The following is a 17,005-nucleotide window of genomic DNA, read 5'->3' on the forward strand; positions in this document are numbered from 1 at the left end:
TCTCAATAGAGTGCCGTGAAATCACAACAACCTCAAACTCTTGGGCCTAAGCAATTCTTTTGCCTCAGCCTCCCAAGTAGCTGGGACTACAGGTACCTGCCACAACCCCCAGCTATTTTTTAGTTGTAGTTGTCATTGTATAGAAGGTCTGGGCTGTGTTCAAACTCACTAACCCCAGTGTATATGGCCAGTGCCCTAACCACTGAGCTATGGGCATCGAGCCTGCAACATGGTTTTCAAATTAAAATTTTCTCCTTCACGTGTCCCATAGTTTAGTATTTCAATTGTCCTTGCTTCTAAAAGGCAGAAATTGAAATATTAAATATGAGATTCTTTCTTAAAATTATGTTTGTTATTTATGCACCAGAAAAAAAACTATTTTTCAAACATTTGAAATTTTAGGGTAAAAATTACTTATGTTAATGAACAACTACAATCTTAAACATGGATAAATCTCAAACATAATATTGAATAAATGAACAAAGTTATAAAAAAAAATACACAGGTACACAGTATGATTCCAGTTATGCACAATACCAAAAGAGATAAAACAAATTTTATTGTTTAGGATTACATACATACATGATAAATATAAGGAAAATAAGGGAATGGCTATATCTCAAAGAGAATAATTATCCCACAAGGTAATAGTTATGTTTAGAGCAGAGGTTGGGGATATAACGGAGAAGGAACTGACAGTAGTCTCTTCCTAACTTACATAGGTACCCACTGTATAATTATTCCTTAAAATTTATTCATATGCATTTCCCTCATTCTGCATTATATCTTTAAAAAGTTAACATAAAAGAAAATGTAAATGAGAACAAAAAATATAAATTAGTACTTTCTTATTTTTAACAGTTTTAAACATAATTTGAACTGAATATAGCATATGTTTCATGTTCTTCTACTTTATGAAACTGATTTGTATTTTATTTTATTTTAGAGACAGAGACTCACTTTGTTGCCCTGGGGAGAGTGCCCTGGCAACATACTCACTGCAAGCTTATATTCTTGGGCGCAAGCCATCCTCTTGTCTCAGCCTCCTGAGTAGTTGAGACTACAGGCGCCTGCTACAACTCTCAGCTATTTTTAGGGATGAGGTCTCGCTCTTGCTCAGGTGGGTCTCCAACTCCTGAGCTCAGGCAATCCACACCCCTAGGCCTCCCTGAGTGCTAGGATTACAGGCATGGGCCCAGGCATGAGCCACAGTGCCCCACCTGTTTTTGTTTTTAAAAACACCAGTTTGGTAGCAGACAATACCTAATTAGATGTTCAGTAAACAAAATTGGGGGTGAAAACTCAAAGTTCTAGAAGCAACAAATATAGAAATACAACAAAACTGTTACATTCATTACCCCCTTATACTTGTATAGGTTACTCTTTGAACCTCAGTGGCTTCATCTATACATATGAGAATTTAGTATCTGATACCAGTGGTCACTCAAATTTCTAAACAGAAGGATGATTATTTATATCATTGACAAAAAGTATTTTGAGAAGTAGGAAGCCATGTGGGAAAATAAAAGAAAACAAAATTCCTATCCCACTTTTCATACCAAAATAAAATTAAATAAGTTAAAGGTTTATATATGAGAAACAAAAATAAAAGTACTAGAAGAAACCATAGGTAAATTTTTTTATCTTAAAAGATACAGGGTGAATAATACCTCAGTTTGCCAGAACTAAAGGGTTTCCTGTGATGCATGACATTCAATGTTAAAACCAGGAAAAAAGTTCCAGGCAAACTGGGATAGTTGCTCACCTTAAGTGAAGAAACCTTTCTAACTCTGATACAAAACATGAAAACCATAAATAAAAATACTAAATATTTGACTAGAAAGAGTTCAAAACTTCTGCATGACCAAAAACCAAATCAAAATAAATAAGCAAACAAACAAAAAAATGGCGTTTACAAGTAAAAATCTGGGGAATGTTTGCAACACTTATAATAAACAAAGGTTAATTTGCTTCAAAAAACATACACAAAACATACAAACCAATAAAAAAAGAGATGGACAACTCCAATTGAAAAAAATGGGCAAAATATATGAACAGGCTGATGACAGATTAATGTGTTGGAGGTGACATAGCTAGTGACTGTAATTCTATACTTCAGCTACAACGTAGAGATAAAAATAAAACACTCAGAGAGTTTATAAAAAGAAAATGTGAGCAGGGTTTGAGAAAAGTAACAAAAACACAAGAATTCAATAAGGAATTCAATGGATAAATAAAATTTATAAAGCAAAAAATAATCATGGTAAATAAAATTGATCCTACTTTTTAAGGCAATACAATCATAAAATCTGGATCTGTTGGTTAGAGAACAGTGCTAATGAAAATCACCTTATTGCCTAACCCCCACTACCACCCTGAGATACTATCATCACATAGTTCAAAACTAGTTAATGAAGACAAATTTGTTTCTTTATTCAAAGCAGATGTGCAGATATGTATCAGTGATCCCAAGGGATAGCGTGTTAAATGGATATATAGATATTACAGTATGTATATATTCACATAAGCAAAAGTATACGTACTAAGATATTAGTTTCAGCATTGTTTTCCACAAACTAAAAACAGCATAAGGATTATAATTCCAGAAACCTGACAACAAACAAAACCTTGATCTGTAAGAGGCTAATTAAATGTTAAAAAACAATATACATGAAAGAACTTTGAAAACTGCAAAAGGATAATTACATTGCCATTTGTGAATGTTTGTACAATGCTAAGTACTCTACATATACCAGTTCACTTAATCCTCACAGCAACCCTAGACAGTAAATCAGGGATTTTAAGTAAAATCTCCCAATTGTATTGTTCATTGGCAGCTATTCAAATTTTATTTTTTTATTTCCATGACCCAACTGAAAGTATTTGCAAGCCAGACCTAGCCCACAGGCTGCCAAATTGCAATTTTTATGTGGAAATGAGAGAAAATGTCCAAACTAGAGTCCTGGAAACATTTAAAATTAGGGATCTGTTAAGGGCAGTGCAGTTAGCTAAAACAATGAAGAAAAGTAGAAAGTAAATGCAGTGCCACAAACAGAAAGGGAAAGAGATTTCAGGACAGGCAAAATCAAAAGCAAATCGTGTGCAGGAAAGTCTTCAAGTAAGAATTAGGAATGTTTGTGATTTGGTAAAAAGGATAGCATTGGTAAACTTTAACATCTGTAGGAGATTAAGTAGATTTAGAAAAGAGGTATAAGTGGAAACCAGATTGAAAGTAGCCAAGAGAGGCAACTGGGTCAACAAATGTGGACTTAATCTTTCAAGGAATTTTGACCCTAAAAGAAAGGAAGAAATGTGACAGTGGCTTTATCCTTTCATGTCAAACTTGTAAGAAAGAAATGGGGCAATATCTGGAGCTATGATGACTGAGAGGGTATTTAGGAATAGGGGAGAACGCAGCATGTTGTAGAAGTTACAAGAATGAAGGGGGCTACCTGGAAAAGCAGGATCCGAAGAGACAAAAAGCAAAGCAAAGTTTCAAAGTAGTTTTTGTTCCTCTCAGAGAGGAACAGAAAGGGTAATAAGAATAGTTATAGATGCAAGAGGCATTTTAAGGAAGTTCGGGTCAACAAACATTTGGTAGTTTCTACTTAGTGCCAAGTTTCAGTGCAGAGCTCTGGGAATGCAGCAGGAATGAATCAAAGCAGGCCTGCTCTCAGAAACCTTACCATCTGGGGATGTTAAAAGATGTCCACAATGGATATTAGGTAAATAGGGAGGGGGGGTAGGTGAGCTATTCACTGAGTGTGAAGGACAACAGAGATAGTTTGGGTGATGAAGAAACTAAAACAGACCTATAATAAGGTTCTGAAATCTGGCTCTCATCAAATTTCCCTGCAAAGATTTATGAGAGTCCAGAGGCCTGTAATCTGGAAAAGTCTAATGAAGTAAACTTGAGCTAGCACCATAATATTTGTAATATTTTAAGCTCCGTAGAAGTTTATGTCTTGCAAATATCTCAGCATTACCAGGTTAGGACAATCTCTGAGGAATATCTAGAAAGGAGATGATTAAGATAGGATGATCTTGAGAAGAGGGAAGATTAAAAATATCTAGATTTCATTATTTGAAATCTACCAGTATTTACCATTTGGGCTCTTTAAAAACATTATCAATACCAAAAAAATGGATTATATAGGATATTCTCATATTTTATAATGGACAAACCTTTGGGAAAAGGTAGCACATCGTGGTAAAGTACCAAAATGGCAAGGAAAAGGAAAAGAATAAATACCTTAAAACTCCATAAACACACACAGATTGGAAAAACTCTTAGACCAAATCACTGAATTTTCTCAGATAATATCCTTCAAATATACCCAGGTTTCCCCTATACTGGTAGAAAAAAAAATATTAGATGCTACTTCCCCTTCTAGCTAAGATCCCTTCTCCTTTTTTTGCTACCTGACTTCTAGAATGAGTGGTCTCTGCCCACAGCCTTCCCTTCCCACCCACTGCCTCCCTAACACCAGCAGTCTTGCTGCTCCCACGCCCTTTTACTCAAACTGCAATTTTGAAGGTCATCAGCCCTTTCATACTCAAGTTTTCAAGTCCTCTTCTGTGCTGGTGCTCCTAGGTTGCTGGTAATACAATTAACCAGTTTCCTTCCCTTCCAAATCTCCCTTCCTCAGCCTCCTCCACTACACCCAATGCCTTCCCCTCTCAGTCTCCTTTTCTGTCTTCGCTGCCTCCTCCTCTATCTTCTCTGCAAGCTACTTTCCTCCTCAGGCACCTTAAAGTCAGTATTCCCCAAAGTCCCAGATGCTCTTCTCTCTCTTTAGATCTCTTATCTTTCTCTCCCACCCCCAGAACTTCAACTAGACCCCTACACAGGTGACTTCTCCTTGTTTTCACCAGTCCAGTCATAGTTTACCTCTGTCTGTCCCTCAATTCAACCTGTTTGACCCAACTGGAAAGTTCATCCCTCAACTCTTCTTCTGTGGCTGTTCTTGTTCATCTTCATCTTGCAGTTCACTCCCTCAGGGAAGCCTTCTGCAACCTTCAAACCAGATTTGATTTATTAAACAAGCATGTCTGTGTCACCTGTTTCTTCTTAATACTTTGCATAATTTAATTATTTGCAGTAATGTATTTAATATCTTCCAGATTCTAAGCTCCTTGAGAACAGAATCTATGTCTTTCTTGATCAAGTATCCACAGGGGAAAGCCCAGTGACTGATGTATGACAGACATTCCCTTATATATGGGCTGACAAAATAACCAAACCACATTTCAGCTTTGACTTAATTTTCCTAAATGAGAATCTCAAATCTTTAGTTGCTATTTTTTCCACTCGAATGCTAACTCTCATTTTAAGTGCATCACGTCTAAAAATCATAGATTTTCCCACACACAGTTGCCACACCTCTTTGCCATCCATTTTTGGTACTATAGTACTAATTTGCTCCAAACTCAGCACAGCCTCTAAAAAGTGTATGATCTTGTTAGCGATCTGTTGAACATCTCTGGACTTTATGTGCTTATGAACAAAATGAAAGGATTTTATTTCAAAGTTTCCAAATGAACATTTCCTTCCTTTCTAAAAGCTCTATACATCTTCTTTATTTCACAAATGAGGAAATTACTGTCAAAAGAGATTAAGCAATTTCTTAAAGATGACAAAGCTAGTGGTTAGAATTATGGGACAGATCTTTAGATCCAACACAGAGATGTATTAGAATGTAGAAAATGGGTGGGAGGAGGTGAGATCTTATTGAGAAAAATGCCAAAATATTAAATGCATGGATCAAATTTAGAAACCAAAAAGGCATTAATAATATCATATTTCAATCTCAATGTCCAGGACAATATAATCACCAAGTAGATATTAGTTCATAATAACTCAACAGTATTAAAAATGCATGGATTTGAAGTAAGTTCCGCTTCTTTATTGCCCAGTAAGCTTCCACAGATAAGACAAATGAATTGTAGACAAAATACAAAAACAACTGCATGAAGCCACTGGAGAGCAGAAGAAGCAGAAAGATTCTTGCAGGGTGTCAACTCTCAGAAGAAGGAAAAGCTTATGGTTAGGGGTGTAGGATTCCATTTTTTTTTTTTCATTTTTACTTATGTTGGTCTCATGGAGGGCTGTAGATGGCACATTAGACAGTTAAAATTCTGATAGAAAACCCACAGTTTTCTTAAAGAACTAGAGGACATATTTCAGGCAAGCTTAGTCTCTGAAAAGTAAGAGAGACAGAGAAAAAGAGTTCCAAATTCTGCATATAAACTCTACTTATATCTCTACTGACCACAAACCACACATGGCAGGTCACACACAAAGCAGACTAGCTAAAAGTAAAAAAAAACCCAAAGACGGAAGATGCTGTCCAGGAGACAGAGTTTGCCATTTGTATTCAACCAAGTTAAATATTACATCTATAATACATACATACACACCTCTATATAACACAGCAATATAACAGAATCCCCCTGCAACGTTAAAAATCCAAATAACATTACTCAGCCTACAAAGAATCAAGGAAACTTGGCCAGTTCTCAAGAGAAAAGATGTTAAGGAGATATTAAGGGAGCCTAATCGTAAATTGACCCAGATATTGGAATTATCAGTTACAAAGTAGATATTCAACTATGATTTGTGATATTAAAATTATATATACTCACAAGTGAATGAAAACACACAAAAAAATCTCAGCAGGGAAAAAGAAACTTAAAAAAATAAATATGGGTTGTTGTGGTGGCTCATAGTTTTAATCTAGAACTTTGGGAGGCACAGGTGGGACTAATACTTGATGCCAAGAGTTTAAGACCAGCTAGAGTAACACAGTGAGATCTTGTCTCTACAAAAAATAAACAAATAAACAAAAATAATTTTAAAATAGAGAATATGTGTTCTTCATAGGTTTGGGAAATACTTGTCTGTAAAAACATGTAAATCCTAAAACTAAAAAATACAATATCTGAAATAGTGTAACTCAATGGACTTAAAAAAGGAATGGAGAGAAGAGAAGAAATTGTCAGTGACCTTGAATGTATATCAATAGAAATTATTCAATCTAAAGAATAGAAAGACAACAAATTGGGGGGAAAATTATGAAAAGAGAACTAAGAACTAAGAGAACTGCTCACCAACAGCCTGCCCTACTAGAAGTGATAAAGGAAATTATTCAAGCTTAAAGGAAATAATACCATATAAAAACTTAGAAATTTAAGAAAAAAAGAGAAGTACTGTAAATGGCAACTGAAATGGACATGTGCAGCCCAGAATCCCCTGCAAGTAATGCCTCTTTGTTCCTGCCAGCAGGAGTACTATAGGCAAACAGCCTTCAGTCTTTGCATCTCCAGGGATCAAGTTGCTTACTTTGCCCAAAGTCAGATCCTGCTCAGGGCTGCCCACATCCAATGACTGATTGAGATGAAAGTCTAATGGATCAGCCAATTGTGTTTAATGAATGTAGGGCCCCTCTAAGGCCATTTCAACTCCCCAGCTTCCTATGTGATCAGATGGTTAAGATTACAGGTAGATTTTCCCCTCTGGTCAGAAACATTCTGCTCCTGAAAGTCTCTGTTGCTTCATGCTAGAGTTCTTTCTCTCCCTGAACACCTTGTGTTTGCTCATGCTACACATCCCCTCCTTCCAATTCCTTTCTCTGCTTTCCCTCATGTCCACAAATTTGTCATTCAAAACCCTACTTTAGAGCCTTATTCCAAGACAACCTCTAACAGCATCAATAACTCAAAGTAACAGAGATTGCTAAGGAAAAGTATTTCTTTAGAAGTGGAAAAACTTCCAGGCTTGCTTCAATCCTGTCCTTGTCTATACTGCTCTCCTTATTAGCATGACATAGTCCAAATCTATTTCATGACCACAGATCCGCTCTCTTAACACAGTGAAGAGCTGTCAAATGAGTGTCAGTGATAACAGAGAACAGGCAAAAATATATTGGTGGTTACTACATTTTAATCAATGTACAGATTAATTTTTCAGATATAACATAAAATCCAATGTCAATTGAGTTGCTTTATTAACTAATATCATTAACTGAAATATTCATGATATTATTGGGAGGAAATTTATTGTGAACTCTCCCTCCTCTATTTAAGGTTAAGCACTCACTTTATACCCTAAAGTGTCTCTGTTCCTATCTCTTCTCAGATCTTGCTTTCTGTTACAAGAGGAAATAAATTGTGGCTCCTAGGTTCCAGATCCAAAATCTCTAGTGCTTATTTTATTATTTTTATTTTTAGGTTTATTCTCTTTGTGGGATTGTCCCCTCCATGGATGACTCACCAATTATGGGTTTTGCTATCCATTGATTCCGTAGTATCCTTGGAGGATTGGCTCTATGCCTGCCAGGAACACCAAAATTCTAGGCTGCTCAAGTCCCTTTATTAAATGGTATATTATTTGTATATAACATCTGCACATTCTCCTGTGTACTTTAAATCATCTTGAGATACTTGTAATACCTAATACAACATAAATGCTATGTAAGTAGTTGTTATACTGTATTACTTAGGAAATAATAACAAGAAAAAAGTTTGTACATGTTCAGTACAGACACACTCATTCATATTTTTTCCTGCATATTTTCCATTCGTGCTTGGTTGAATCTGGACATGCAATATGGAAGGCTTAACTGTATTTCCAGGTATCTACAGGAATTTTCCTCCTAGGTGGCCTCTCTCCTACACTGAATTTAACATCTTCTTACAAAGAAAATCCCTTCTCAGCCACCAATACTTCTCAGTGTCTTTATGAAACTTTCTCAAATGGGAATCTCAGGATAGAAGCTCCTGTTCCAAAATCAATCTTTTACCTAGTGACACTACTACCCAGTGGGACACTGCTAGGACATTGTTCTCCAAAATCTTGCCTTATTACATTATTTTCCTGTTTACAAGAGAACAAACGGCTCCTCACTGGCTCCACCGAGTTGCCAAGGATCCCCAAAATCCAGCCTTTTCTACTATTATATAATATACAATCTTTGTTGCTTTAAGCTACAGTTCTTTCTCTCCCTGAACCACCATGTGTTTGTTCATGCTACACATCCCTTCCTTCCAATTCCTTTCTCTGCTTTCCCCCATCTCTACAAACCTGTCATTCAAGGCTCAACTCAAAATTCACAACCTTCAACAACTCCATCCCACCATAACTTCTCCCTTCTTTATATTTTTACTAGGTGTATAGACAATTTCAACATTTACTGATTTTAATGTTCAATAATTGTTTCATATTAACTTTGTCTTTCTAATTTAGACATCTAATACATTCAGGCACTCTCCTCCACACCCATACACACATGCTCAGTGCTCTTCATAAGGACTTGTGATTACTATACTAATTGTTTAAGCATAGCATTTGGAGAAAAACACACCTATAAACTATTACGGTAGGATATGTAAATTTGAATTATCACAAACTATAAAAGGCAGATAGGACTAAAAGTAATGAGAAAAAATCATTTTTTTTTTCATAATTGCTTTTCATCTCTTTTTCCCTCTTTTACAAATCTGCTGAAGCTATCAAGGAGCCCTGGATGGACTTTTATCTCTTCTTGTTACTGCCTGCCCCCTAGTGGACAACAATGATAAATGAATAAAATCAGCCCAAAGAAAAAAGTTCAGTAACTCATAATCAGAAAATCAGTAACTTTTATAAAAGGTGAAATAATCTAAATTGGAATAGAAAAATACAACTTGAGCAGAAAAAAGAATCTATAAGATAGTGGGCTGAGAGGAAGAAGAGGCATGGGGTACAGAGAGTGTCAGGGAAGGCACAAGGTTGGGAACTTTGCTCCAAGGCGGACAATTTAGGTTGTTTTTATTTTTGTTTCCAAGCAGTTTTTCTTTTTTTTTAATAAACTTTGCTACTAACTACCCCATTGTTTGAAGTTATAAGAAAATAAGGAAACAAAAAAATTAAGTAGGAAAACCAAATCAATGCTACGTTTTACATTAAAATCATCAGGTCTCTTGATCCTTTATGATGAAGTCATCTTGTACGAAATGAGTTATCTCTGTTTGTCAGTATTAATAACAAAACAGGATTAATAAAAAAATCATAAAGTCATTGAGCCATGTGTATGCCTCTCATTTGGTCAATTTTTCAAGGTAAATCACTACACCTTAAGTAATTCCTTTTTTATATCTTGATCCCAAACATTTTGATAACTTTATAAAGATACAAGCCTAGACTTTGAAGATTTTACATATGTAGTATCGTGGTGCTGAGAAACGATTTTAAAATTTAAACCTTTCAACCTGAAAAATTCAGAATTATTGATTATGTTTTAATCTCTTTTTTTCCTTTTCCTAAAAGTAATAGTACAATTTGACATAAATAGTTTTTTGCCTGCCTGGCTCCCTCTGCCAAGCTGGGTTCCGAATAGATCTCTGTTAGGACTTTCTACAACAAGATCTCAACTATTTAAAAAAATGACTCTGATAACTTTATTTTTCTAAGTAATAGTCTATTAAGCTTATAACTAAGTATTGGCTGGATTTTTTTTTTCCTCTGGTGTTATAAATAGCGATTCTCTTTGGTAAACTTATAATGGTTAAGTATTGAGGAAAATTGCTAACTCAAATGTGTAGCGATGTTTATTCACAAACATTATCACTGAGTGTGATTTTGCCAGTGTCTAACTTTGGACAAATCATTTCACCTCTCTAAGCCTTGGTTTCCACCTCTCTAAGCCTTGGTTTGTAAAATGGAGAAATGTCTCCTGTGCATACTTCACTGCAGATCAAAGGGAAAAAATGTGAAAATTTTCGACAGAAACGTACAGTAATAGAGTAGAGTGATTTTGCATGTGCTCACCAGTAAGATTAACCTTGTGGAAAACAGATTTTTTCCTGGAAGGTAAACAATATTTTATCATTCAGAAGTGAGGGAAAAATGCTTTTTCCTCTTTCAATTATAAAATTATAAAATTTAAAACCAACTACACTGTTCCCTTGCAACTGCTCCATCTACTAAAAATGAAACCTGAAAACTCCCTCCCACATCAACTCCTACCTACCCTCTACAGTGAAACCAGGACACCCCCACAGTAGCCCAAGTTCTTTCTAACTTCTTCAGGAACCTAGTCAATGGGGAGTGTGTTCTCTACCCTACCGGATCTCTTCCAGCCCACACATCTCAAAGATAAATACAGACATGCCAAGTACATCACAGACATACCACTATTAATTGTAAGCCTATCACATTTTAAAAGCACCCAATCATGGAAAGTGGCGGAAAGAAATAAACTCCCTTAATTTATACTATAAATAATATGGACTTAAGTGAGTTAAGATTATTATTTAACTTTTTTAAGGAAGAAAAAGGCGATGAAGAACCCAGGCAAGTTTGATCGCTGCTGGTATGTATTTAGTTTATCCTATCTTGTTCAAAAACAAGGGAGGAATGATAAGGAAGTGGGCAGTGAGGCAAATTATAGAGATGTTTATATTACAGTAGGATACAAAGTAAAATAAATGAGACAAAGGGGAAAAATAAATCTGGGACTAAATCCCTGATTTCAATTGATTTGCATGATCCCAGAAGAAAGGCAAAGAAAGCTCTTGAAAAGCTAAGACCGGGTTTCTCACTGGTCTCCCAAAATGAATTCAAACTTACCAGCCACTGGGAAGACAGTCAAAATCAGTAGTAGTCCTAAGTCAGCAGTTCTCCAAGGGCAAAGCATTTCTGTTTCCTTTCTTCTGCCTTTCACTCGGTACTTTTCCTCCACACAGGCACGGAAGGAGCTCTGAGCATGGTGAGACCCTCTCGAGCCGACTTCTCTGTACTAGATCCTCTCAGGCCATTGGCAGTGGGGCACTCCCTTCCTCCTAGCCCCTTCCTTCAACTCTACGTGGTTTAGCCCGATTAGTAAGTTGGAAGAGAAGAAAGTCTTCTCTGGAACTTGACACAGCAATAGATTTCCTGTGCGAAGCACCGAAGCAAAGACGGAGGAAGCAGATTGATCAAGTTATCTCTCAGCTCATTGGTCCTCGTCTCACTTCTGCTATACACAGATAAACTTTACAGTAAGGCATTGAACGAATGTACCCAAGATAAACGGATTTGTCTAAACTGGCATGAAAAAGTTAAACAGAATTTTTATCTGGTTTTGGCCCATCAGTATGAATTTCCCAATCACTATAACATTTAGAAGCTTTTTCCAGGTTGAAGAGGTATACGGCCTTAGTATTCAAGTCTGGGATAAAATATTTTCCATTGAAAATTCCTGTGTGAAATTACTGTCTGTAATGGGAGTCAACACAAAATTCTGTTAAGTGTTATAAGCATGTTCATTTCCTACTGCCACTATACTAAATTGCCATAAACTTAGTTGCTTAAAACAACATAACTCTATTATCTTTCAGTTCTAGGAATCAGAAGTCTCAATGGCTCTTATGAGGCTAAAATCAAGGTCTTGGATATACTGTATTCCTTCTGGAGACTCATGGGGAGAATTCATTCCTTGCCTTTTCCAGATGCTAGAGGAGGTCTGCATTTCTTAGCTTGTGCCCCATTATTCTGACGTCTGCTCCATTGACACATCTCCTTTTCCAATTGTGACCCTCCTACCTCCCTTTAATAAGGATCCTTGTGATTATATTGGGTCCACCCAAACAATCCAGCATAATATCCCCCCTCAAGATTCTTGATCATATCGCAAACATGTCAAGACACATATGTCAAGACTCACAGATTCTAGGAGTTAGAACATGAACGTCTACCTTAGAAAGGGCAGGCACAGAAGGCGGGGGTGGGGGGGGGCTTTATTCTATTCATCACAATTGCCGTCACTTTCACCTTCAAAGAATTAAGGAGATGATTTAACCAAACAACAAACACCCATCATTTAGTTGCCAAAGCCCTGGAATTTAGACTTTCCCGAAAAACTTGCTAGCTAATACATACTAGCTTATATTTGAAGGGTAAAAGACTACTCTGTGTGCTAAGAATTTTCTACCCCAAAGCAAAACTCTCCAGAGAGGGGAAGAAAATATTTCAAACAGGAAAAAGATTCAACATTCATTTTTTTCTAAGTTAGCAGTTCCATCCTCCTTTTTGACAAACATTAAATATATTTTCCCCTTTCCTTTCTCAAGCTTTCCTTCCAGGGAATCAATTTAAGGCAGTGAAATCAGGTGCTTGAAGGCACCAGATACCTGAGGGTATGAACTTGATAATGAATAGCCTGTAACAGAAACATCTTTTCTACTGTCCAATATTTCATCAAGTATCAGAAAAGTCAGTGAGGAACTATCACTTAACGTACAGTATAAATTCTTATTGTCTAGCACATGGAGGTAAAAGTATATAGTGGTCAGTTAAGACCCTTTGGTAACAGATAAACAGGGCTAAGTCTCTGTTGTGCAATGATAGTAGGAAAGTTTCTTAATCAACTTTGTAGCCTATTTATTCTACTTAATATTATACTGACAAGAACTTTTTCGTCTGTCTTCACATATTCTTGATGATGATTTATTTTAATGCCTGCTAGGTGTCACAGACAAAACTAAAGCACGGAAGGGCTAAATGCCTGCTTAAGGTTTCAAAGTGATATGGTGGCACAATTGGGAGCAAAACATTTCATGTTTGCTAGCCTGTGTTTATTCCACTCAACTCCTCTGGTTTGAAATTTCAGGCAACAGCTTTCATAGACACATTTCCATGCACTCACCTGAGGTCAGACCACAATCTGCCATCAGCAGTTTTTAGGGTCAAGTGAATTGTATCAAAAACCACAGAATTGATGAAATAGATTTGGCAGGATAAGAATTGCTCTCCCCACTCCCTTATCCCCTTTGTCCCCAAATCTCACTCCCCAGCTTCTCAACTCCCACCTTTACTTCTTAGGGAGAGCAAGTGTTTAAAACAATAAAGGGACCAAGAGTTTGGTAGAATAATCATCCTCCAAAGTTATGCCATGAAACTCAGTAACAGAAGAGAAAAATGTCCATGTCTGGTAAATGCCCCTCTCTAAAACATCTAAAGGCCCTAGATTCTCCTTGACTGTGCTTTTGGGGTACAGAGACTCAGGAAGCAGAGAAGAACAAGAAAGGATGGAGAGGAGGTGTCCCTTAAAGCAGAACCCAAACATTTTACTCCACCAGTCTTTCAATAATGTACCAATTAAGAATCAGAGCATACAAGAAACAAACAGAACCATGTTATTCTCATTAATGTTGTGGTCGCCAAAACAAAAAAGATGTCTAAGCTTCAGTAAATTAGAGCTACTTTAAGCCATAATGTGCCACACTTCCACTGTTGGTTTACTTGATTTACTGATGTTGACAAATCAGATATTTATTATATGCCTATAAATGCTATTAAACTTCTTTTAATCAGGTGTATTTCTTTGTCTCCAATATTAGATTCAGACTTAGTAGCCACAGACTAAAACAATTTAAGGAGGAGATATTGCAGGTTTTTTTGTTTTTGCCCTTCAGATTCCTCTCCATCATGTAAAAGCTTTGCATGGCTCTTGAATACTTACTACACAGACTCCATGGTCTTTTATTCCTACCCCTTGTTCCCTGGACCCCTTATGGCCCCATACTATTCACTTTCTATATATATTCTTTTTTGTTATTTATTTTTAAGACAGTGCCTCACTCTGTCATCCTGGGTAGAGTGCCATGGTGTCATAGCTCACAGCAACCTCAAACTCTTGGGCTCAAGAGAGCCTCCTGCCTCAGCCTCACCTAAAATCCTTCATCTTCCTCCTTGCACAGTCATTAAATGAATTGATCATAACTCCCAATCCACTCACCTATTCATTCATCCATTCTTTCTTCGGGTTGGATACCCTTCCTACTTCATAGTTGTTCTATTTTTTTTTTTTTTTTCAAATAAACAAACGCTATGCTTTGTCTCAAATCATCAATAGGCATTAGGATTACTCTCTGCTGCCCCCTGGAGGTAACACTGTGAAGCCAATACTAATGTTTTCCTAAACTTCCTTAGCAAATTCAGTAATACCTAGTATGTTAACATGACTAAACATTCACATTAAATTTGAAAACTAATCTATCTAATAGATTAGATGTATTGAAAACTAATACATCTTTTGAAAACTAATTAAACAAATTACTACCTACTGGGTAATAAAGATGTTATAACCTGAAGAAATGTTGTTGAATAGGACAATAAGGAATGTTCTGAGTTGCCATGATGGTTTAGTAAAAACAGCACTATAAAGAAATGGATGGAAGGAAGCTAGAGACCATGTTTCATTCCATGCAACTTTGAAGATTGTCAGCTTTGGGTACCTTGAACCTGGAAATCAAACTCTAAGAGGAGAGTTTAATATGAAGAATGGTTGTTGTGAAGTAACCTCAGATCATCGCTCAGAGAAATGAAAGGACAAAAACTGGCCTGGGCAGTAAAAGAAGTCAAACTGTGAGGCTGGCCCACACCAGTCTCAGCTAACCCCAGTTGGGTGCTCTGGAGCTTAAAGTGTCCTTTAGACTTGTCCTTTGCTGGCCTGAAATGACCAGGTCTCTATACCTCTGCTTCTATCCATCACTGGATATATATAACAGAAGGACCATGACTTTGGGTGACACAATCCATGAAGGGGATGACCCCTTACAAAAACATCAACATTAGAGCAACAAAGTCGCTTTAATTCTGATCTTAAATTATAGCGATATTTCACTCAGACAATTGTCTTTCATTCCCAAGAAACAAAATTAAGGGAAAGTCTTGTCAAAAATATAACTTGAAGGAGCTCTGCATTAAGAAATTTGCTATTTGACCAGGTGCGGTGGCTCACACCTATAATCCTCCCACTCTGGGAGATGGGTGGATCATTTGCACTCAGAAGTTCAAGATTAGCCTGAGCAAGAGCAAGACCTCATCTCTAAAAAAAAAAAGCTGGGCGTTGTGGCGTGCACCAGTAGTCCTGTAATGCTTTAACTCCATTTTGTACATAGAGCCAGACTTACTCCATTTTACTAAGGACTTTGCTAAGGGCTTTCAACACTCCCCCTTTAAACTCATCTGAAAGCTGCAGAGTTTAGTAAAATCTACAAAATCCTGTGAAACCACAGCTCTCCCTTGTAAGCACTCGCCTTACCCTATAGATCTAACCTTGCAGGTGTTGGCTTTTATGAAACTCAGGTTGCATTAAGGACTCCTCCTCCTCTACCGAAATTACCTTATAAAAAGTTTGTGTCCTGCTTCTGGGGGTCTAGAGACTTTGTGGTGTAGCCTGCTCCTGACACTGGCCAGTAAAGGACCCCTGCTTAATTTGGACTCAGTGTGCTGGCATTTCTCTATTCCACTCACTTTGGGTATAACATTCCCAGCTACTCTGGAGGCTGAGGCAAGAGGATCTACCTGAGCCCAGGAGTTGCGGTTGCTGTGAGCTATGATGCCACAGCATTCTGAAATAAGACAAAGTAAGACTTTGTCTCAAAAAAAAAGAGACAAGAAAAGAAATTTGCTACTTGAGACAGTTATGTTATTTTTACCCTTATGTGGCAACTTTGAAATCCAGAAAAGTATAGAAATAAATAGAAAAAAACAAAAGTCCAGTCATATACACTGGCTAAAAATATCAAGGTAAGTCATTCTCAAGAGAAACAAGTAACATCTGATCTCCAAAAACAACTTCATTAGTGAAGTGGAGAAAGATGGAAAATTTTAAAAAGAAATATTCCAGACTGAGCCAATTTTTTTTTCTAGTTTTGAAAATACGTTATACAGCACCTAAAGTTGAACTTCCTGGGTTCAAACTTAACTTCTCCTTCTTAATTTTTGGTTACTGTATTTTTTGTTTTGTTATTGCTCTAGAATGTCTAGTTTATTCTTTTTTCAAATTTTCTGGCATTTTCATAATTTCCAGCTCTCCCCCAAAACTCTTTGGTCTTTTGTGTCCTGGACCATAAAATGAGCATGTTCAAGTCTCTGTCTGATAATCCCAGTAGGTAGGATGGCTAGGGGTAGATTTCTGTTGGTTCTCTGCAATCTGGCCTCTCATGTGCTAGATATTATGTTTTGTTTTTCGAATTGTAG

At 36.8% G+C, this 17,005-nt stretch overlaps 1 protein-coding gene across 1 annotated transcript in view; it reads right to left on the minus strand.

The window, feature by feature from the left end:
• Positions 1–13,689, minus strand: part of LOC100940752 (cell surface glycoprotein CD200 receptor 1) — a 31,874-nt gene extending 18,185 nt beyond the window's left edge. Inside the window, exon 1 of the mRNA XM_023517860.1 lies at positions 13,665–13,689. Coding sequence (XP_023373628.1) covers positions 13,665–13,689 — 25 coding nt within the window. The remainder of the gene's footprint in view (positions 1–13,664) is intronic.
• Between the last annotated feature and the right edge of the window lie 3,316 nt (positions 13,690–17,005).

The sequence above is a fragment of the Otolemur garnettii genome, unplaced genomic scaffold (assembly GCF_000181295.1).
Source record: "Otolemur garnettii isolate 467f Iridium unplaced genomic scaffold, OtoGar3 scaffold00122, whole genome shotgun sequence".
In the NCBI taxonomy this organism is placed as follows: domain Eukaryota; kingdom Metazoa; phylum Chordata; class Mammalia; order Primates; family Galagidae; genus Otolemur; species Otolemur garnettii.